General features: G+C 40.4%; 1 protein-coding gene across 3 annotated transcripts; it reads left to right on the top strand.

Moving 5' to 3' along the window:
• Nucleotides 1-530: 530 nt before the first annotated feature.
• Nucleotides 531-21,469, top strand: LOC106660376 (endoplasmic reticulum aminopeptidase 2). 3 transcript variants are annotated; one of them, XM_023458269.1, is made up of 13 exons: nucleotides 531-881; nucleotides 4,323-5,162; nucleotides 12,334-12,486; nucleotides 12,937-13,022; nucleotides 13,494-13,590; nucleotides 13,680-13,762; nucleotides 13,852-14,057; nucleotides 15,225-15,423; nucleotides 15,608-15,833; nucleotides 15,901-16,695; nucleotides 16,773-17,178; nucleotides 17,253-17,748; nucleotides 17,827-21,469. In XM_023458269.1, exons 2-13 carry the CDS (start codon nucleotides 5,027-5,029, stop codon nucleotides 17,983-17,985), a joined length of 3,042 nt encoding a protein of 1,013 aa, XP_023314037.1. In that variant the 5' UTR covers nucleotides 531-881; nucleotides 4,323-5,026; the 3' UTR covers nucleotides 17,986-21,469. The 3 variants fall into 3 exon arrangements, with proteins under 3 accessions (XP_023314037.1, XP_023314038.1, XP_023314039.1); XM_023458270.1 differs by having other exon boundaries at nucleotides 15,243-15,423; XM_023458271.1 differs by lacking the exons at nucleotides 531-881; nucleotides 4,323-5,162 and adding an exon at nucleotides 8,636-8,713.
• The last annotated feature ends 2,667 nt before the right edge of the window (nucleotides 21,470-24,136 follow it).

Below are 24,136 nucleotides of genomic sequence, written 5' to 3' on the forward strand. Positions count from 1 at the left end.
TCAATTTCCGTATCAATAGAATATCTAAAACATCAGATTTAACGCGATACAATTTGCATGACCCATTATTAAAATCAAATCATTTCCGTCATTGTTGTAAGCAAATTTTTATATTAGCTGTCGAACTAATTGATAGATATATTTGATTTGTATCAAATGATGAAAATTAATTAATAAGCCTTGTCACTTTATTTTTAAACATTATGATGATGAGGCACACAGGCTAGCACGAATGTACATAATTATTTGAATGCACATGACACAATGAAATTAAACATCTTTGTAGCATCCTTGGATGCGCTGTAACTCCGCGATTTTTACACAAGCATCTCTCCCAGCTTTTTCCTTCCATTCGCATAGACTCACGCAGATATATATTTGCGTGTGTGTGTATTCCAACAAAGCCACCCCTCCGCGTGTGCCGGGCAGCAGCAGCAGCAGCGCACGCGAGAGAGAGAGAGAGAGAGAGAGAGAGAGAAGAGAGAACGCGCACATAAGCGAGGCGGCACCAGTAGTGCCAGTGTCGCCGCCAGGCGCTCAGCATCGCATTTTATCTGCTCTGCTCTAACGTGAATGTTCATTGATACAATTTTCCAATGTAACAAAAATAAAAAATAAACCGTCCTGGGCATTCCTTCTCAGAGCTCAACGTCGCTGAATTTAAAATCTGCAAGTTCCGGCCATCTGTGATAAACATTCATTTTATCCAATCAACTTGCCTTCAGGATGCGGAACAAAATACTACGCGAGGGGACACAAAAGTAAAAGGCAAAGACAAAAAGTGCGCGTGAGTTGTTGGTTTTTTTTCTGTTTGTGTGCACGTTCAAGGAGATACTTTTCAATAAGGGTAGCTAAAGTCTTTCAAGATTAAAAAGCTCCAAGTAATTATGTACATTTTGTTTGATGCTTTGATTAGTCTATCGTTTGCCGAGAATTTCTGAATTTTTATCGCTGTTAACCAATTTTGAATAATTTTTAAATATCAGAACTCAGTAGACAATGAAGCACTAGTATTGAGTCAATGTGAGTGAATTACATAACGGAAAGTCTGATTACATCAAATGCCGAAACAATACACAAATCCACGTGGAAATTTAGAACATTTTACGGAATTAAAAATAATAACATAGGCACACATGCATGCAAAGGCCGAGACGATTGTTTGTAAACGCATATCGTGCGGCTTGCCGCATCCGCACGCAAAGTCAAAAGCTCGGCTTGCCAAGTTCTACAAATGTCATAATTTTCAAGGTTCAAAAGAAACTGGAAAGCATAAATGAGCGCCGGAAACTCGTAAATAAGAAAATACATTTGTTAGGAAATTGGTAGAGTATAAAACGTGCCAAATATCTTATTTCAACGTGCGGTCAAGCTTGAAATTTGTGGCGACATGTGAAAAAAATATTTCATACCTTTTTATGTTGCAGGCTGTAAAGTTATACAACAATTTGTGTTTTACGACATAACAAAAACAATTTTATTTGAAAATATCCCTTTGAAATGCAATTTCAAGCGTTACTTGTGTAAATATGAAATCGTATTCGCCCACAAAGCTACTTCAAAAATTTTACTTTTGAAAAACTTTTAAGACATTTAAATTTTAAACAGAAAAACAGACAGAAAAATTTTAAAAATTAAAATTCTAAGCACTTGATAAAAGTACACAATAAAATCATAGAAAATTTCCACTTTTAGTACTACATTCGTTGAAAATCTATATGTTCACAAAGAATGAATCTTTTTTATGATTGGCCCCACTATAAACATACTTTACTTATAAAAATGAAAAATATGAATTCTTAAAAAATAAATTTAATCCTATTGAAAATTATAGATCTTTATATTTTAGTAAAAAAATTTTGATCAACATGAAAAATGACGTAAAAAATAGTTTAATAATAGTTTCAATTTTTGCGATAATCAAACCTGGGAAATAATAGGAATCGAAAATTGCAACTAAAATATCTATACTTTCAAATTTAGGTACGAAAAGTTAGTTTAAACTATATTATTAGATTAACCTCAACACATTGAATTCATTATTACTTGAAAAGTACCAAATATCTTGCAAGCTCACGTTTGCATACAAGACCTTGGCATATATAAGATTAAAATGGGAAGTATTTTAGTCTATGTGATGGTAAATGAGCACGAACCGAATTGAAAAAATGTTGACTGCCAATGAATGCGGCCAGCAACGATCGTGAGATCGTCGTAACGTGCTCAACGATTTAAGCTTGTAATGTTTATTGAACAACACGTACGCGTTCTAAATTATACGTAAAACTACGTGCCCATCTACCTTCGCGAAATATTTCAGCCATTTTTTCTCATACTGATTGATCAGTCAAAAAACTAACACTCAGTAAGTATCTAAAGAAATTTTAATCTGATTTTTCGCTTCACTGAATGACAAAAAAATTTAATTCTATATTCAGTGTGACGATTATTTGGTCTTTTTTAATAAGAAAATATAGAATAAAAATAAATCCGAGATATAAAAGCCTTTTATTCGCTCTCGTATTAGTTTTTCCGGGAAATAAATTTTTGGGTAGATTAATTCCTCCATTTTTTTCTATTCATGTATTATATATATTATTATCGGTAAAATCTTCATCTATTGTTCGTAACTACGTGTTCCAAGTGCGCTTAATCTATACTTACGTGTCGACCGCGATTCGAATGAATTTTCTCTCGGACTGCTTGTGATATACTTCACGTATGCTGAGCTAAAAAAAATTTTTTTTCGCTTTTGAACGACTAGATGAAACGTAATTTTCTGAAGGTACATTCTACTATGCAAATGCAAAATCACAAGTACATGAGATGTAGAGTGCGCATTACAGGCGATGGTAATAAAAAAACTGGGTTAGTTTATGGTAGCCATGCAGACTCGAAACCGCCCATGCCAATGACTGTAATTGGGAAGGCTTTCGTAACAAAAAAGGGCAGCTCGTTGAGATGCTTGAGTACAGGGCACTACCGAGCGCAATTAGAAAATGCATGCGAATAATATATAAGATGCAATGCTTGTTTTACTCAATATATATTTTCAGAGAGACAAAAATTATTTTAATTAGCACTTTGTTCTCTTCGGATGATGAATGAAGCTTTTTAATAGTCCTGCATTTATTTATATATTGCAATATTGCCGACTTTCTTGACTCGGTCATCATTTGCAAATTTAATTTTTTCCATAAACTTAAAGTTAAAATATTTCAGGACCATCGCATGAAATTTCATATTGACACATTCAGGTTCATGCCTTTCATTTTTTTAAAAACATTTACAATTTTCAATTGGTACCCTCGAATTCTGAAATTTTAATCCAATATTTGATTAGTACAGAGTAAAAAATGTAAACAATAATTATCTCAAAATGCTGTTTTTATTATTTTTATCATTCAAAGATAACTAAAACGAGAACAATTGTCGCGTAACATTTTTTTTATCACACGGTGTGGGAAATTCTTTTTTGCTATTTGGCCTTGTGAGCGAAAGGTATTTCAATTCAACTCGAGTACAATACACTTTCCACAAGGCCCAGTGTATTAAAAAAGAAACTTCCTGTACTTGAAGTATCAGGCCAAAAATACTACCCTATTTCACCAGCGAGCGAGATGATTCTTTTACTTGTCTTTTTGACATGCACTTCGCTCACGAGTAATGTAACGTACATCGTTGGGAAAAACCTTATATTTAATACAGATTTTATGTTAAATTAGACATTAAAATCGAAGTGACCAATACTTAGATACCAATATTGAAATTAATAAAAATGCAATTACATAAATAATTTTAATGCAAAAATTAACAAAAAAGATTTAATTCTATATTAAAATCAAAACATACTTTGTTTCCAATAGTCAAAAATTCAATTGTGATTTAAGACAGCCTCAAGTACTAGATGTCGAGTACTATTATTTGTGAATCTGTTAGTGATAAAGTAAAATTAAAATTATATAAGAGGTTCGAAAACGTTGCGAATGAAATCCAACGTATTATTATTATTTTTTTTATTAAATTTTAATTGATTAAATAAAGGTGATAATTTATAAAGTACTCTTTGAATTTAATTAAAAGCATATTGATAAAATAAACTTCCTTCATTTTTAAAATAATTTTAATTTAAATATTTTTAACATAGAATTACAATTTCAACATTGAAGAAATGTATAATTCGATTAATAGAATTCGAAAATGGTCTGATGCTTGAAATTGCTTTAAATCATACGTATTTGATTTCCAAAATATATACTGCCAGTCAAGTTACTTTTTTTTGTGTAATCACGATATTCAAAATAGTTCGTTATTTGTTGCAGAGTAGTAAGGCCAAGAAAGGAAATGAACAGGTGGATGGAACCAACAGACTGCATGAACATGATTCCCTAGAATCGAACAAACCGACCAGTGAATTGATTTCATAGAAAGGAGTAAGGCAAAAAAATGTTGTCTGCTTTCAATACATCTTTCTGCGTCTTGCTTTGGACTTGCCGATTATTTTTTGTGTATCGCTTGAAGCTGCAGACGGTATAAGTCCTTAGATGATGTGATTTATAGTAGAGGATATTTTTGTTAGAAAATAGTAATCAAAGTGCCAAGAATACCCTTATATTCATACAATATACATACACTTCTATTTATTCTATACAAAACTTATCGCTTGGGAACAAAAATATATTTAACTCAAATATATATTTACACTAGCTAATCGTTATTTGTCGTCACTCACTCCATAAAATAATGGCATGCACAGCCAGAAACAAATGAAAAAAAGGGAACAAGATTGGATATCAGTATAGCTTACCGCATAAGAAAACGTTCTACATCAGCTATTCGCTTTGCTTAAAAAGTCTGAGCCACGCTACACTCGGAGGGATTTAAAATTTGAATAAAAAAGTCTCCTGTTTATGATTAATTCATAGCAGCACTTGATCCAACAATATCAGATAAGGGAGGGAAAAGACAGTAGATGTGCGAGCGTAGGAGTATCGAGAAAGCCGATCGTTATCGTCCAAGATAAGAAATGCCCGGCCCAACGACGACGTCTTCGGTACGCACGAGCAGCGAGGCAATCCGCTTAGAGCCATTGGGAGGAAGGACCACAAGTTCTTCTCGCACCCCTGGGCAGAACGGCACGGCCAACCCCGAGGCTGGCAGAGGTGAGTACATATACGCCTAGGGCCACACACATACACATATTTGCACGTTCCTGCGCTGCCACCGGAACGAGATCAGCTTTTCCCGAAAAAAAAAAAACCGAGCGCGCACGATCCATCTCACGTTTCGACTATCTTAATATTTTTCTATTACCGCGCGGGAAACGCGTTGATTCAATAACTCGAACAAGATCGCGCGTCGAATATTTCAAGTCAACTAGAAAGCAAAGAATAATGCTAAGATTGAAAATAGTCGAGTGCTATTGTTTCAACGCGTTCTACTTTTTGATGCTTCATTTACAAGAAAAAGTTAAATTTTTACATTACTCCGGACGTCTGGGGACAAAATGCGCTCGATCTATCGACGGAATAACGAAAGCATGCTCCCTCGTCTGCACTTTGAGGCTAGCAAAGAGCAAACGTCGTAAACTCGATACCGACACGAAAGCTCGTTTCGTTTCAGCCCAGCTAGTATGTACTTAAGCATAAACTACCCAGGCAGCTTACATACATATATTCATATACAATATTAAGAGCTCTATCGCAAAACGCCATGCTGCCGAGCTAAATTAGTCTACTGGAGTTGTATGTGAGATGCGGCGTCGAGCTTTTTTATCGCTCGACTGCTGCATCAGGAGGTAAATAAAGCCCACGCCGAGAAGATGAATTTGCTTAGGTATATAGCGGCATCTGCAGCACGAGAGAGGGACCGCTCAGACTCTGCTTACTCTGGCCCCCCTCGCGCTCCATCTGAGTTATATCGGCTGCTGCACTTTAAGGACTTTTGTATTTTATTACATAATCGTGATACAAGAGCCGTTAAAAAGAAAATCAAAGCAAAATAGAGAGAGAAAGCATCGCGCAAGAAGCAAGTGCATAATTGGCCCTGGAAATTGCTCGGCTCCCCACCATTCCCTCGGGCTAATCGTGCGCATTCCCAAGTGCATTCTTTATCTGCAACAAAGGCGCAGATAATCAAGAACGCACACTCGACTTAACCCTCCTCTTGAGCGAAAGAAAGCGAGAGAGAGAGAGCACGCAGTTCTCTTTCGGCTCGGCTTCAAAAGCAACTCTGCAGCTGCTTTCTCTTCTCCCTTTTGTCGCTCATTACTTCGATTATTCGCGGCTGCTCTAACACGATCGACTCATTTTTCTTGGTCAAAAAAAAAAAAAAAAAAAAAAAAAATAAGAGGAAGAGAAAGAAGAAGGGAAGACGCACATGTTAACGTAGATAAGGAAACTGACTCGAGTGTAACAAGTGAAAGCGGGCGCGCGTGCACATGCCGAGTAGAAAAACTACACCCACAGGTCGTTCACGGCCTGTGCGATCGATTCGCGATTCACCCATAGATGGGATAAGCCAGCTAAAAGAGAGAAAGACATGGAGGGTGGGTGACCCTATAGCAATGATTGCAGTCAGACGCAGACCTTTGGGGCGCGTTTTTTGCAAAAAAGGCATTTTGCTGCGTGTACTTTTCTACGCTTGCTAGGGTAGTCTTGCAAAAGATATCGAGTTTTGAAAGTACCTCAGAAAATAACAACGAAATGTGCATCTTCTCTCCTACTTCAAAGGATTCCTTTTTAAAATTGATTCCGATGAATGAAAGCCCCGACAATTTTTGAATGAAAAAGGGAGCCGGTAGAGTAAGTGAATGTAAATTCGTGCGCCGACAGCAGCACAGACAATCTTATTTCCAATATCTAGTCACTTTTCTCTATCGCACCTAAACTCAATTAGCTCGCTTCTCTTTCGCGAAGGAGCAATAAATGTTCTCTCGCTGCGTACTCGCACTTCCATCGGCGCAACAGAGCCAATGGAATACATGTGTATTGATTTGCAAGCTCACGCACGGACTTACCGTAGGATACGTTTTCAAACGAGTCTAGACGAGGCGAGGGGTTGCTCGCGAAGGGGCGCGACAAGTGCCCCAGTCGTCCGCTCGATGGCGCTGCCAGCCCAAAGACTCGGCAAAAGTATCACCGGTCTAGTTCTCCTGAGCCAGTACATAATTCGGAAATTTAAATATTTTTCTCATTAATCTTCTTTGCTCGAGTACTCGAGCATGCGAAAATCGATCGGATCGTTGAGTGGTGAAAATTCGCGCGAAAAATTCCGCCATGGACTGGCAAGATATTTTCGAGCGAGCAATACCAACAGATGGTTAGCCGCATGGAAAATGCCGCAAACGCGGCAGACACGTAATAATTGGAAAATTCGACCGGCTGTCTAGATATTGCTCGGAAATAAAAGCTGCTCGGCTAGACGCTGCATTAGAATCGAGGCTCGATCGTCGCGCGTCAAAATATTTCAATTTCCCTTGGTAATGGCTCGGAGGGGTTGCGAGCTTTGCACAGCTGTAATCTCTCTCGGCGCGTCGTCGTGCGACCGTGCAGTGCGCTCCCTCGATGTTGTCGTCGTCGACGCTTATCGGGCGAGTCGAGGCTTATGCAGCAGCGGCGGCTCGATTATTGCTGCGGCGCTTCGTAACTGTTGTAACGCGACAGTGCGGGGGTGTGCACGCGGGGGAAGAACAGGTTAACGGCGATTCAAAGCGCCGCAAGTGCGTCGATCGAGCATCGGGACGATGCGCTCGTGCGTTTTTGCAACGATGCACTCGCTCGGCATCCATGGCCTCTGGGCTCGAAATCCGACGATACGTCGGAAAGCAATGGTGCAAAAAACAAAGCAGAAAAAAGCAGAAAATCGTCGGAGCCGCGTTGACGTTGCCGAGTAGTCCGTCGCGATCAAGCTCGGTGGCGACGGCGCTTAACAACGCACGCAGACGCGCACAACAACTCGCAGGCCAAAGAACGAATCCCCCGTCATCCCCCTCGGCCGCCTCATCCCCTAGGGTGTAGATAGCGACAAAAGCGAGCGAGAGAGAGAGCAGCACCATCAGATGGCGCGCACAACGAGCTTTCTCTCCCCTGCGTCGCACTCACACTTACACACACACACGAGGAAACGAGAGAGAGAGCGAGAGAGAAAGAGATCGGCGCAAAAGCTCATCCTAGCTAGGGGCGGCAGCGGCAGCAGCCATTGCTCGAGAGAGAGAAAGAGAGAAGCTATATAGCAGTCCCGGCCCGAGATGCGTCGCCGGCGCGTCGTCGTCGTCGTCGTCCGTCCGTCACGTCTCCGTCCGTACGTAGGGTATCGCGAGCTCGACTTGCTCAACGACTTGTGTTTCGCCAAAACGCGTGTGCCGTGTGTAGCAAAAAAACAGCAGCAGCAGCAGCGAGTTCGTTAGCCGCCAGGAGCCAAGGGAGCCCCCAGGCCGAGGAGAGGAGCTGGAACGAGCCGTCCGTGTCTGGCTGTCCGTGCGGCTGGCAGTCGTAGCAGGCTGCAAGGCTGGAGAACAAAGGTGATAAGCTGGCATCTGCCGAGCAGCGAGAGCCTCTCATCAAGATCTCGTATGCATCCAACGATGGCAAAGATGTGAAGGGCTTCGTGTACAAACGCGGCCCGCAGCAGCAGCAACAGCAGCAGCGTCAACATCCACCAACGAGACTCGCCATGAGCGAGCAGGACGTCGACGATGTCGCTTTTCTCACAGGTACTCGACGCTCCGACACCCTCCGACGCGTATAGCCCCAGCCTCCCCGTAATAATTCATCGCTCGTCCTTTTTCCTCCGTAATGTATTTCGTAAGTGGCATCTTGAGCTAAACGAGATTTTACGTAGCTGGCCGCGAAGAAAAGGGGTTCGCACGCGCGCACTTATTATATCGAAGCGATTCGATTAGGCATGCCTTGATGGCTGCGAATTATCCAGACCTTCAATTACGTTCTGCCCGTTTCAGCGGGACGGGCTTTGTGCCTTTTGCAATTTTCCTCTGCAGAATACGCAGCGATGTTTATGAACTGACAACGAACGACGCACCAATCGATAAACCGCATGCATACTTTTCTTATGAAAATCGAAAAAAAAACAACACTAGTATGCATTAGAGCTGAAAACTCGAGCATGTGGAAGCACATGTTACAAGTGGAATAATATATGCTAGTAATTACTGGAGCTAGCCAAGCTGCAGCTACATTGTAATTCTGCGGCTCGCTTATACGTGTACATTTATACAGACGAGAGGCATTGAGAATCCACCCGTGCGATATTTGGCATGTGTGCGCGTACGTGCGATCCTTCGCCAGCTGAATTTCAATGAACGATATTTCAGCAGCTTTGTGCGATTTGCTAAAAGTCGAATTAAGCAGCGAGAGTCTTTGATAGTCACGATTAAAAAATTAAGACTTTTTAATAAAGCGAATTGTTTTAGCTCGCGAGCTCAAATTCCCATGGTTTTAGATATATGTATTCTTGCATACAGGCGCAGGGCAAATTTTATACGCGCCAAGTGAATTCTACAAAAATTGGCAGCGCAACAAAGTAGTTTATGGAAATTACTCACATAGTTAAAAAGAAAAATAGCTTTCGAGGGGGGGGGGGGGGNGGGGGGGGGGGGGCAAACTGCAACTATTTCCAACAGCTGAATTGGATTTATTGGCTCATAATATATTGCGCTTCTCGCAACACTCCTCCATGCTTCGAGTGATGCGAGTCAAGCTTTAATCAGCCCTAAGACCTCCTCTCGACGTACGAAAAAACGTACTCAAAGGTCCCAAGCCTTTGTCGCAGCATGTGAAAAAAAAAGATGTTACTTGGTGAGCTTGCACCGAGCACAACCGTGGAACACGCGCGGCGCAGACTTTTCTCTCTTTTATGCACACAAACTAAAACTCGCACGCGCTGGAGTAGCAGCTCAGTTGAGCTTTTTTGTCTACGCCTACTAGAAGTCTTTGACACTTTTGGCTGCGCTGCACAAAAATTGATACACCAACACGTGCTACTTTTTTTTCAATTTTTTTGTTTTTTTTTTTTTGCAATCTCAGTTTTTCATAAAGTATTACAAAAGCGAACAATAATTTAGGTGTATAAACGTAGCTGTAAAATACGAAGGCTCGGCGCAATTAATTTTAATTAAAATCAGAGTGTGAGTCAAGTGCTTGTGCCAAACGTATGTATACGTGTATTGTATAGGCATACGTAACACGTGTTAGAGCCTGTGCGTTGTGTGTGTATGCCTGTTTCATTGAATAATAGTAAAATATATGTCAGTGCATAGGTCGAGGCTCGCTTGACTAATTACTTCCCACTCCTCGTCGTGCGCGCCGTTAAATCGTTCGTTCCGGGCGATTCACACGCGCGAGCAACACGAAGGTCCTAACAACAAATAAATTTACCCTCGTGGCCGCTTGAGTAGTGGTAGTAGTGGTGGTAGTAGCAGCAGCAGTACGCGGCCGACTGTCAATGACCTCCTTAGATGCTTATCGACTCTAATTACATATGCATTGGTTTTTTCAATAATTCAATTGGATTGGCCAAAAGTGGAATCCTGTCTCTGGCGCCTCGGCCGACAACGCCGAGATTCACTGACAATTATTATACAGCCACGTATCGCACGTCACGACAATAAAAATGAAGAATTCGCCAGAGAAAAAAGGCGAAATATCGTCGTTTCACCCTTGGCTCTATTTCTTTCTCCTTTTGCTTGGCTTACGAGTCACCGTAGCAGCAGCAGCAGCAGTGTGTATAAAACCGCACATACACTCTGCGAATGCTTACGCGCGTCTATATGTGCATGTGGACTATAAATGCGACCGCATGGCCCACTTATGCATCGTCGGCTGAAAGCGGCGAGATAGCGGGAGCAGTGCGCGCTCTCGTACATACCCGCCAGCGTAGTGTGTTGCAGTCTGCAGTTTCGCGCCGCGGATCGATATAATAATATCGCGCGCGCGCCCGCGTAATGCGAGGCCGGGGGAACGGGGGATGAGAATATGCGTGCCTCCCTTCCTCTTTTCTCTCTTTTTTTTATTTTCCAACGAAGGTATTCTCGAGTAACTAATTAATGCCACGCAAAGAGGCGCAGCTTTATGATTTTTATACGAAAGCACGATGCCTCCTGCGCGCAATTAAGATAAGAGCAGCTCGACTTCTTTTTTCGATTTGTTCCCTTTGAATGAAAGCTCGAGAGTTGATGTTTTTAAACGCTGCGCCGCTAGCTACGATCGACTGTTTTTTTCTTTTCTTCCTTCTTCCCCTCTTTGAGATAGGCCACGAGCGAAAACGAGGACGGCCGGGCCTTTATAAACGAATTAAACGCTAAAAACAATATTTCACTCTGCTGCACGTAATAACGAGTACGTCCGTATGTACGAGACACCTGTTCTAAATCCCAATTCTTTGCAAACAATTCGAGCGCAGCGGTAGAGTCGGGGATCTTTGTGCGCATGTACGTGTGGGCAGATGTTCTCGGCAGTATACGCGGAGAGAAAAATGACGACGATCCTATTGGATACGTCTGCCTCCAGAGGTATTCTTTACTTTCTTTCGTCGCGTGCGGCAACGATCCCCGTGTGTCGCTCCCCGAGTATATAAACGCGTGCCAAAAATGACTGCCTCCTAACGCGACGGCTAGGAGGAAGAAAAAAAGGCCGATATCGTTTGCACGTGACTTTTCTTCGCCAGAGTAATACCGTGCCAAAACTTCATACCTCTGATTGAGCATCGAAAGATTTACGACGAGCTCGTGCGTTGGGCTCGAAAAATATCATCGATAGCTAAATTATTAATGCGACGAAGAAAGCTCGTTTCCCTTAACGAATTAATACGGCCTGGCACTCGACCTCGATGTATCTGTCGAATAACACCTTACCCTCACTCGTGTACATACAAAAGGTACTTGTGAAAAAGTATATACAGCATGCATGTATATTTACACGCGTCTTTGCTAATCGCGTAAATACGAACGACGCGAGAGAGAGAGAGAAAGAAAAAAAAAAAGAGACAGAGAGAAAAGAGAAAAAGGAGGTCGAGTAGGTACTGCTGCCTCATGCGCTGCTGTGCTCAACGCGGCGCGAAATTTTTCATGAGGCGCTGCTACTGCTACTGCATGTACGTACGAGCGCTCGCCTATTTCTACCTGCATACAATATATATTCGAAAAATTTTACAAAGTTTTCACGGGTTTTCAACTTCATCCCTACTCTCGTGCGACTGCTTACACGTTTTTTTTCTCCTCTCACATTTCTCAACATGCACTAACCGAAAATTCTCATTAATTAAAAAAGTAATTTCAGCGTCACGTTCTTATTATTTTTCTTTTCTGCGCCTCAACAGGGGAAGCGAATCCGGCGCTACACAAGCGAAATCTTTACGAGCAAAACGGCGTGACGATATGCTCGCAAAAGAAGGCGCTGTGCTTGGCGACGGTGGTGTTCGCTACGCTCTTCGCTGTATCGCTCATCATCGCCTTCGCAGGACCACAGTCGGGTAAGCTAACGATAGCCGCATGAATTACGAGGAGCGAAAATTTACAGCTGCACACGATTCATGGCACGAAGAGAAGATTGCTGTATACGCGCGCAGTATATGTACTATAGGCGAGAATCGTATCTCTGGGCTTTTGTGCGCAGCCGAGTAATCGATTGTCTATTATGTCCGCTCTATACTCTATAGAGCCCGTACGTATACTCTGCCGAGGTTGTAGCTCGAGAGATGCCTCCCTACTTTCGTCATTGTATAAATATGTATACGCGTGCATATCGATCACTATACGCGCGCTGCTGCGCCTATGAAATAGGGGCCATGAGCGGATGCTCATTAAGCTGTAAAATGTTCGCAGCCTCTTTATCGAGGAGCTGTTGGCCCGATCGGGCCGCGACTCGACTATAATTAATTTTTCATTCTTCTTTCCTCGATGACCACGACGACGACGAGCAGAATGTCCGTGTGCCGGAGAGCGACCCAACAACTATCAAGTCGACGTCGACGAAGAGACTGGAGAGCCACTCGCGACCAATGGAGAGGTACGTAAACAACTGCACGTGCTCGCGCCTTCGATCCTCGTACTCGTCCCCGCGCGCCTTCGCTTTATTTTCGCTCGCTTATTTCGGCGCTTTTCGACTCTTCGCAAAGAGTCTGATTAACTTTTCATCGATTCTTGCCTCGGCTGTAGACAGGCAATCGAGCATGGATAATCCCCAACTTTGTACGCAAGCGTCAACTAGAGAGCCAACACGATTGTGAGCGTTGGAGGGCTTCTCGTCTGAAACCGGTTAAACGTCGAGCATCATGTAAGCGTTGATTGAGCGCGTTCGTGCCCGTACATTATATACCTGTATACGTTTGCGTTGCAGCTGTACTCGCCGCAAAACAGATTACCCGCGCGGCATCGCTTGCTCGAGACACGCGTCGCGCTTACGCGTCAATCGGTAAATCATTCCTCCGGCGCCAAAAGCTTCACTATAAGTATACATTTACTTTCTTGCCGATGGCAGATTTTCCCCTGGGATAACGTACGCCTGCCAAACTTCGCTCATCCGACTCGCTACAACATCACCATACATCCCAATCTGACGACTTTGGAGGTCAAAGGTGAGTCCGTGTCGACGACGCGCCGCTCGACCTATAATGCATATCAACGAGAATTTCCCTCTATTAATAGCGCACAACTTTTTCCGCAGGACAAGTGACCATTGAGTTTTACGTCGATCGAGAGACCAGCTTTATCGTCTTCCACAGCAAAAATCTGACAATAGCTGAAAAAGTATTTATCCGATTTTTCTCTTTGAAAGTCTAGAAAAAAAAAACAAGCCCGATACATATACTCATATCCGTGTGTCGCGCGTGTTTTAGATGGTACAAGATCGTAAAGGGCACAGATTAAAAATCTCACGGATGCTCGAGTACCCGAAGCATCAGCAGATTTATCTTGAGCTCGAGGAGAGTAAGTTCCGCAGAAAGGGGAACTACACGGTGCACTTGAGGTTCGTCTCGAAGCTGAAGAACGAACTCGAGGGCTTCTATCTCAGCAGTTATGTCAACGCCGCCGGAGACAAAAGGTACTGTTCGGAACCTAATAAATATCACCATGTATATTTATATACATATAACTATTACTAATACTTCTACTATTATTATCATTATGATATAACAATTTTTTTTATTTTATTTTTATCAATTTACTTTGATGATATTAAAAAATAAATATAAAGTTCACAAAGACACCGATCGATTTTTCACCATATTCCCAGTTTGCATTTTCGACTTTTATAAATCAAAATAAGCCTACTAAGGACATTAATATTTTGCGTACAATATCAGCTCATCTCTGGACTAGTCAAATATGCAATTAATTTAAATGTACAATACTTGGTGAAAAATCGGACAAGTTTCTTTTCGAAAGATGTAAAGATATCAGATATTATGGATAAACACTTTAGATTTGTTAATGAATACACCAACTCATTCCTATTATATCCATAAAAAATGAAGTAGCAAATGTCATCGACTCAAAAATAAGCTCGTGAAATATACGTTTAAAAAAAACAAATTTTACACCACCGACTCGATAATGATGTTAGTGTATAACGCATCATGTGAAGATTTTCAAGACAGTATTTGGCTAATATTTTCTTTACTGTATGATTCTTTGTATAGTAGCTCAACCACCGAAGATATTTAAAATTGAAAAATGCTGTTGTTTATTGTAAACTAATTTTTTTTTTTAATTTTTATCTGAATTCATCAAATCCAATATTCCCGAAACATTTTTAAAAAATTTTTCAATAATTTTTTTATTTCATAGGTGGCTGATTCACCCGTTTTAGTTGCTAAAATCAAATCTATTTTGTAGCTCTCAGAAAAATGTTGCTTTAACTCCAAGCTAACAAAATAGTTTATAGTTTACTCAGAAGGTTGAAAAAAAAAAACGTCGGAAGTTTATTCTAATTTGCTACTATCCTGTCATTCATCCATTCACCGTAGTTAGCAAAGCACTAGTTTTTCATTCAAATGTATTGCATGTCATAAATAACGAAAAATGTTGAAACTGCTTCTTATATCGTTTTTGATTATTATTTTCATCGACACGCACAACACACACACACATATATTATACTTTTGAAATATACTTAATTGATTTTTGGTTTTCTATTTGAAATTTAGGTTGCGATGTTGTAACTGTGTTAACTAATATCAATGAGATGAAATATTAATGTCTGTAAAAGCTTTTTCAACGGTCACAGGTACCTGGCGACAACCCACTTCGAGCCGACTTATGCACGATCGGCCTTTCCGTGTTTCGACGAGCCACAATACAAGGCTAAATTCAAAGTGTCCATATTCCGCGACAGATTCCACATAGCTCTCTGCAACATGCCGATCGTCAACACGGAAGATGCAGGATTTTACATGGGAACTGGTCTCGTGAGTACTAATTTCCACTCAACTAGGAATGCATCGCATGTACGAAAATCGAAACGTATGAATGCCCAAGCACGTTTCTTCTAAATTTAAAAGAGTGAAAAAAAATGGATATAAATCCAGTACTGGGATGCTGTTGATTGTCAGCATTGCGCTAGTCTCACGATAGCCAACAAACTGTTCACAGCTCCGCGATGACTTCCAAGAATCCGTCGAGATGTCTTCTTACCTGGTGGCTTTCGTCGTGTGCGACTTCAAACGCATATCACAAATGACGCAACGCAACGTGAGTGTCAGCGTTTATGCGGCGGAGAACATGCTGCCCCAAGCTCAATACGCAGTGACAACCGCAGCCAAGACCATGGACTTTTTCGAGTCGTTTTTCGGCATTCAGTATCCACTGCCTAAATTAGGTAAAACCCCATAAAATAGTCCACTAAAAATGTATTTGGTCCATATTGCATCATCTATCCTTCACAGACTTGATATCCATTCCGGACTTTGCGGCCGGAGCGATGGAGAACTGGGGCTTGATAACATATCGCGAGACGTCGATTCTCTACGACCCGAAAGAGACGTCGACGTCCGACCACGAGTGGGTAGCCGTGGTCGTGGCCCACGAACTGGCCCACCAGTGGTTCGGCAACCTCGTCACAATGAAGTGGTGGAACGACATCTGGTTGAACGAGGGGGCCGCCAGCTTTTTCGAGTACAAAGGCGTGAATTTCATCTCACCCGAGTGGAGCATGATGGACCAGTTCATACTGGACAAGATCCAACCGGCCCTGGATTTGGACGGTCTCGCGAGCAGTCACCCCATCAGCACTCAAGTGAAGGATCCGTCGGAAATCGAGTCGATTTTCGACACCATCAGCTACAACAAGGGTGCATCGATTCTCTACATGCTGGAGGGTTTTCTCAACGAGGACGTGCTGAAGGCTGGATTGAACGACTACTTGAGAAGTCACGCCTACGGCAGTGCGGATACCAATGACCTTTGGGCGGTGTTTACTAAACAAGTAAATAAGACCTTCGATGTCAAGGCCATCATGGATACGTGGACACAGCAAACTGGCTTCCCACTGATAACCATAACTAGAGACGGCGACGTCATTACTGCCTCACAAAAACGTTTCCTCATATCACCCCACGAGAACGACACGATATTGTTGGAGCCAAAATCAGCCTTTGATTACAAGTGGTACGTGCCTCTGAGCTACTACACGAGCAAAAATCGCAGCGACGTTCGAAACATCTGGATGAATATGACCGATGGTACGTATTTGTTATATATCAAGTTAAATAATTACTACAATGACAACAAATCTAATCACGAGTTGGATAAATTTTAGTGAGCTTCGAAATAGACAAAGGAGTGGAATACATCAAGTGCAACGTCAACCAAACGGGCTTCTATCGAGTCTCCTATCCCGAGGACATGTGGAACGCCATAATCAAGACCTTGCACGATGACCACACGAAATTCAGCCCGTCGGATCGAGCCAATCTCATCGACGACGCTTTCACTTTGTGCAAGGCCGGCGAGTTGAACGCATCCGTACCACTGGAACTGTCGCTTTACTTGCTCAAGGAGAAAGACTACGTACCTTGGGCAACGGCTTTGAAGTATCTGCATTCTTGGAAGGAGAAGTTGTGCGAAAGCGCGGCTTACAAGAGATACATTAGCTTTCTGAAAAAGTTACTCACCCCAATAACCGAGCACGTGGGATGGGACGACGAAGGTTCTCATCTGAAAAAGTAAGTACTAGCGTCGATGAAGGTACGTTAACACAACTGGGGAACCCTAATAACGATGGATTTAATGTTGCTAGACTACTTCGCATATCGGTACTTCAAACTGCGGTCGACTTGAAACTCGAGGCAGTCGTGAAACCCGCCAAGAGCTTGTTCGACGATTGGATGCTCCACCAGAAAAACATAACGCCCAACATTCGGGACGTCGTTTACTCGGCCGGTGTGAAGTTTGGAGGTCAGGAAGAGTGGAACCACTGCTGGGAGACTTACCGAAAAACCATTTATCCCAGCGAGAAGCGAGTTATGCTTCAGGCTCTCGGTTCCACGGCCGATCCTTGGCTCTTGCAACGCTACTTGCTGCAGACTCTGGACAGAAATCAAGTCCGACCGCAAGACGTCGAATCTGTGATAGCGGCCGTGGCGAAAAATAGCGAAGGCAAACTCTTGGCTTGGAGGCATCTCAAAGCTCACTGGCCCTTGATCCAAGGCCTCTTCGGCAATGGATCTTTAACTATGGGTGGACTCATAGACGTCGTGACGCGTGATTTTTTCACCGAGTACGACTATCACGAGGTATTTTGCGGCATTCTCGTTTCAAAACTTACATTTGTCCATTCAAAACCAGCATTTTAACGTTTGCTTTATTTTAAGGTGAAAGAATTCTTCAAAGACATAGATGTGGGTAGTGGAAAGAGAATATTGGAGCAGAGTCTCGAGCAAATTAAATTCAACATGTATTGGGTGGAAAAGAACGCAGATACGATAGACGAATGGTTAATTAATTATTTGGACAAGAAACCAACGAGTTAATCGAAGTAAGATTTCGTTCATCATTCGAAATCTCAAGACATACTCAATTCTCGATAATCTCAAAAATTAATTCATTTCAAATACATCTTATCGATGGATGATACATTTGATTTTTCAAATAATCAAGCTGCTATTAGATTTAACACTTTTTCTAAGACTTTGCGTATAAATTTCAATTGCTAATGTAAAATATCATTTTAAAAAGATAGCTCTGAGAAGAGACTGATCACTTCTCAAAGGATAAGCAAATGTGTTCGAGTAGCATATCACACGTACCGTAAGTACGGAAATCACTTATTTCACTGGGTGATAAGTATTTCGATTAATTTATATTTTTGGTAATTTAAAAATAATTTGTTGATTGCGTGGAAGATCTCAGCCAACCATAAAATCGAAAGCTAATTTTTTTATACAGAATTGAAAACGTAGAAACGCGAACTCTTTGTGAGAAAAGTTTTAAAAAATTATCGATGACTGGATACACTATTGCATTCGCATTATAATGAACTTCAAGTGACGTGTCAGTAAATTCATATTCTTGCACGTTGACAAACATGAAGATAACAATTATTTTCTCGCTACATTTGATTCCTAGATAAAAATTTACTATTATTAGCGTAATGAAAAAATGAATTTATAAAAATATATCAATTTTTTATTATCACTAAGATTAGTTATTAAAGTTTCATTGGATACTAGACAGTTAGGATATTGTTCTTACTTGATACTCGCTCGCTAACTTTACAAAATATATAAATGAGTTATAACGTCAATAATTATAGAAAAATTCAAGACAATTTTTTGAATACATTGCAATAACGAATGACTAATAATCATATAAGACCTGTTGAATTCGATCAATTTTCGCCCGTCCATTTCAAGAAAAAAACCAAGATGAAACGGGCTTTATAGTTCCAAAACTCATCAATATTGTAATAATATTAAAAAAGTATTATTATGAAAATTAGATAACTTGAATTGTAATTACAGTGTATTTTTACGAAGTTATTTGTAAGATATTATTTGAGAGAATGTACGAGATGAAATAATTTTTTTTCAATTACATGTAAATTTTCCGATACGATGAAAAAAAAATCCAAACAAACTTCACGTATGTAAATAAATTGTAAAACTTCATAAAATTAGATAATTAAAAACGGAGCTTAATCTACTGATCGAGCTGTAAAATTCTAAGGTTTTAATACTAATTATATTGATTTTGGTATCTGAGCACTCTACACTCTTGCGAGTTTGCCATTGAGTGCAATTTTTTCTGAAATCTATGCTTCCAATTCTTTGGGTATATTTTTAACTCAGAAGCATTACTCATTTTACGCACTGATGATTTTAAAATTTGATACTGTATTCAGCATACTTTAGCTATACAAATATCTACGTATGAAATTTGCTTAAAAGTAATTGAAAAGTATTTAAAAATTTTTGAAAAAATGTTGATGAGTCGACGCACAAATGAAATAGTTAAATTACAAAGATGAAACCTCGACAGAAACTACCCTATCTCTAACATTTGTAAATAGCCTATTTTTTCACTAAATGAACGAAAAGAAAAAAATTTAAGATAATCTCCTTATGAAAAAATACATTGAACAATTGTATTAGATAATTGCCATCCAACGAGAAAGATGTTGCTTATAATAAAACATGTATGTATATGAATTTGGCCTATTTATTAAGATGGCCAATGTAATTTACGAATCTTTACCGACTTTGCGTATGATGTCAAATTGTGTGACTGAGAGATGTAGAGAAAAAATTTTGTAAAAATGACCAATTTTCTTCTTGAAATTTTGCACTTTCGTATTAACTCTGTAAAACAATTAGCTTGACCAATTTATAACAGAAACTGGAAGGTGTATAAACTAAGAAAGCCCACCTGGAAGAAAATTTTGATATTTCGAAAGAAATTGTTTCTCTGCAGCTTTACAAAAAAGTTCTACAGTACATTTTTATTTTAGACATTTTTTCATATTAATTTTATTTCATGAAATAATTTTTAAGAACGCATAATAATTATTGAGGTGCTGATATGATCGTTACTAACCTAGTTTATTGTAATTTAGTAAATTAAGTGGACTTCGAAGCCAGTATAAAAAACGAAAATATTAATCGTGTTATTTGAAACTTTCACACAATATTAATTTAAATGACTCTACATTAACCCAAAAAACGTAAAAATGGAAAAAGCATAGTCTTGTAGAAAAATATTTGGTGGAAATTTCAGTACACGACATTGAAAATTAACTTGTTCTCTGGCTTCGAAATCCTTTTAATTTCTAATATTTAACTCTTTTAGTCTTTAATTGTTGTTGCTATTTTTACATTGATTAGTAGAAATTAATGTTTATCAGTGTCATACCGATTTTTATTGAAAATTCACTTTATCCTATGTGTTTTCGCTAAATTTTGCAGTATTCATTGGTGTAACTCATAGATAATATATTACATTACTGACGTAACCGGTTCTTCTTATCTAATTATTAAAATCATAAATTTTATACATTTTTTGGTTACTGCGCATATAGAATAGTTAAATTGTAAATTGAAATATGATTTTTAACGTTTGATGCCAAAACCAACACTGTCTTACTTTACTCAAGCTCTACAATTATAAAAACTATTCGCTTGAGCCAAGAGTGAAAATGAGATATCCGCGTTTAACATTATACGCAACCAAAATTGCGCATGATCTTATCGTTCGGAATATATAATTGCAAGTTTAACGATAATCCGTAAAAAATATATGCGAATATTCACACGTTAAGACTGGACACCAGAAATAAAAGTTAATTATTATATATTACGAATTATATATAAATATATAAAATAAAAAGAAAATGTAGACTTGTAGACATGCATATGTAGATATATACAAATAATACATATGTGTATTTTGTGCAATCATGAAACGGAGCAAAGGGTTTTTTGTGAATTTGTAACAACAGTCTCAATGCGATTATCAAAGATCATCATCAAAAGAAAGTTTGCGAATTTAATGTATGGTTCATATAGAATTCTTAAATAATTATGCCTTAATTTTTATTTTTTTTATTTTTTTTTTTCGGGAAATCTCTATGAATTTGAATAACATGTAATACACATACTTAGGTGTACTTGATTTTTAAGACTATTCGGTGTGATTTTTACGATTTATTTCACGTGAGAAATAAACATATTCACATACGTTGATGTGCAGTCACAAAAAAACAGCTAATTATTAACTCTCAGGAGAACATACAACTTAATCATAATTTGAAAAACAATACGTTCGTATATGATTTCGATGATTTTATAGAAAACGAAGAGTAAAATGAATGATTATAATATTTATACAGAGAATTTCGATGCGAGTGATGACCTCTTGACTTGTATGTAGCAGTTGGCATTTTGTTGAATGAGTGAGAAAGAGAGAATAAAAATGATACAAGACGCTGTAATAAGGCGAAGAAAAAAATTAGGAGCGGTGTTGAACGAGATATATAATGTACAACCGAACAAATTAAATATACATAGATTATATGTTTAAAATAAAAACAAGTGTTTCTTCATTGAAGCCCGAAAAATATTTACTCGATAATTCCCGAATCATAAATCAAGCTTTTATTTAACATCGTTCCAAGAACTGCAGGTACGACTTATTTCAAGGAGTTGGATCAACGAGAGAAATACAAACAGTTAAAGTCTTTAATAAGCAATTGTTATAATACGTTGCTACAAAAATCAACTAATCCCCTCTACTACTCACAGCTGCAGAATGCGCGATAAAAATAATTGTATATTAATAAGGAAATCATATAGCTACTCTCTCTCTGTCTCTGTCTTCATTTCTCGTCGAAGACAGATAAGCGATTCATGATATTTGGGAAAATTTCTGACTTATCGCGACGTGCAGCACGGCAAGGTAATCGATATAGCTATTTGAGAGCTTATTAACGACGAGCCTCTCGGGACATAAGAGTACCGCAAGCTAATTCAGCATCTCGAAGCTCTGGTACTCTTCCATCAGCGGGAAATTTCGCGTTGAAAAGTCGCGAGCTCGTTGGAGGCGAGCGCACGGAGAGCTCGAGCGATCGGCAACACAGCAGCAACCGGTGTCAAGTTTATCGGCTTCACGACGAGTCCATACAGCAATCGAGTCGCTCTCGTCTCTTCGGTCTCCGATGCAAGGCAATTGTGCTCGAGCAGACACGGCATGCAACGTACTTGTCGATAGAGCATATACGCGATCGCAGCTCGACCTATTGAGAAGCCGACCACCAGTGCGCACTGCCTGTCTCGTTCCCCACTAGCGGCGCACGACACTTGTCAAATAATTGCTCAATCAAAACAGAAGCGAATTTCGAGCAAAGGTTCGCGAGTCGTAATCGCGAGGCCCGCTGGTGGTGGTTGTTTCACGCCGGGGAGGTGGACGCAGCATCGAATTTGGCATATTATAATGAGCGTTGGAGCCGCGGCTTTCTCCGAACCGGTTGCTGCGCGCGTACAAACTCACGAGCTCGTTTGCCGCAGCGCAATCTGAAAAAGTTATATATAAGAGTTTCATACGCATACATTCACATATAGATATACGTATATATATGTGGCCTCTCGCGCTAGCGGGAAGAAAAGAAGCATGAAGATTATAAAGTATACGCTATAGTGGGGCTCTCGCGGAGACATAAGATATACACATTACATGCCTACAGTCAGTTGAGTGCCGATAGCGTAAAAGGCCATACGGCTGCCGCACGTAATTGTCGCGCCCAGTGCTAATTTGCCTCCACAGTCGTGCCTTTTTCTCGCGCTTTTTTCTCCCTTGAACCCTTGTCACAATAGCAGTGCTTCGAAATGGAAAGTTTAGCCTCACCCCCCGACCTGCCGACGATGATGGCCCTGTCGCCGGAGGCCTGCAACGACGACTTCAAAAAGTGGAGTAGCTGCTGCGACCTCGGACCCACGGAGCCCGTCCTCACTGACATCAGACCGGCTCCCGAGGAGAAAAAGAAGGTCGTCAGCAATCACGAAAAGTACATGGAGAACTTCAAGCTTTTCTACGACGACTACCCCCTCGACGAGGGCAATATCATAAGCGAACAGGTCAGTGGTCGTTTGCCGACATTTTCTCTCCGTTCTCCTTGGCCCTTTAAACTTTCCCTGCGGTGCGCGTATACCGTTCGGTGCCTCTCTCGACAAAAAGCCCATGGAAAAACGAGTCGCGACTCCGCGTTTGTTTTCGAACGATGGCGCGCGTGCGGCGGTGCCAACGATTATTTCATCAGCAGGTCACTAAGATATGGCACTCGTCGTCTGTGCGCTCATGCGTGTGCGCCATCAGACGAAAAAAATTTTGATAACACATATTCGTTTCATAATTATTTCTTTTTTTATAATAAATTCGAGCTGGTCGGGGCTTTTTTCGAAAATATGAGCTGTCAGTGGTAATGATTGAGCTAGTGGCTCGCACGAGTCTGCCATATCAAGAATATAAGTTTAATGGAATTATTTTACGACACGAGTTCAGCCTCCAATTTTTTACGAAATTTTGATTCGCTCGGTAGCCGACACATGTAGCCCAAGTTCGGTAGCGAAGCCCGACGATAAAGTGAGATTTTTTTAAAGCCGAGCATACTCGATTAAAGAAAGTTTACAAATTTTAATAATAGACGAGGCGCGACTGGATATTCCCAATGCCTATTCATCATTCAATCAAGTCAATCGACGCTCGCACTAAAGTGCCTCCGCAGCTCGACGGCTGTGGCAGCGCGATATATTGTACATTTATTCCTCGGCTTCAACAATATGTTATCGTTTTACGATTTTTCGAATTTTTTTGCTTTCGAGTGCTTCTTTTTTTCCTTCTCTCGACAAATCAGCCGAGCCTCGAGTGCAGACGAATCGCCGCGGATAAATCGACAACAGATCGCCGATTAAATTCTAGAGCGATGAAATGTTTTTATTGAAAAACATAACCTACAACATGGTGGCAGTCTGGCACAACATTCATTTGTGGTATTAAACTTGTTCGGCACGCGCGCTCGCGCACACACACATATCACATGCACATACGTACACGAACATTGGCCTTAATGAATACCGATTTACATACATATCTTACTATATATATATAGACGATAAAGTTCCCCTCCTCCGAGAT

This window comes from Trichogramma pretiosum, unplaced genomic scaffold (assembly GCF_000599845.2).
Source record: "Trichogramma pretiosum strain Unisexual culture from Peru unplaced genomic scaffold, Tpre_2.0 scaffold51, whole genome shotgun sequence".
Taxonomy (NCBI): domain Eukaryota; kingdom Metazoa; phylum Arthropoda; class Insecta; order Hymenoptera; family Trichogrammatidae; genus Trichogramma; species Trichogramma pretiosum.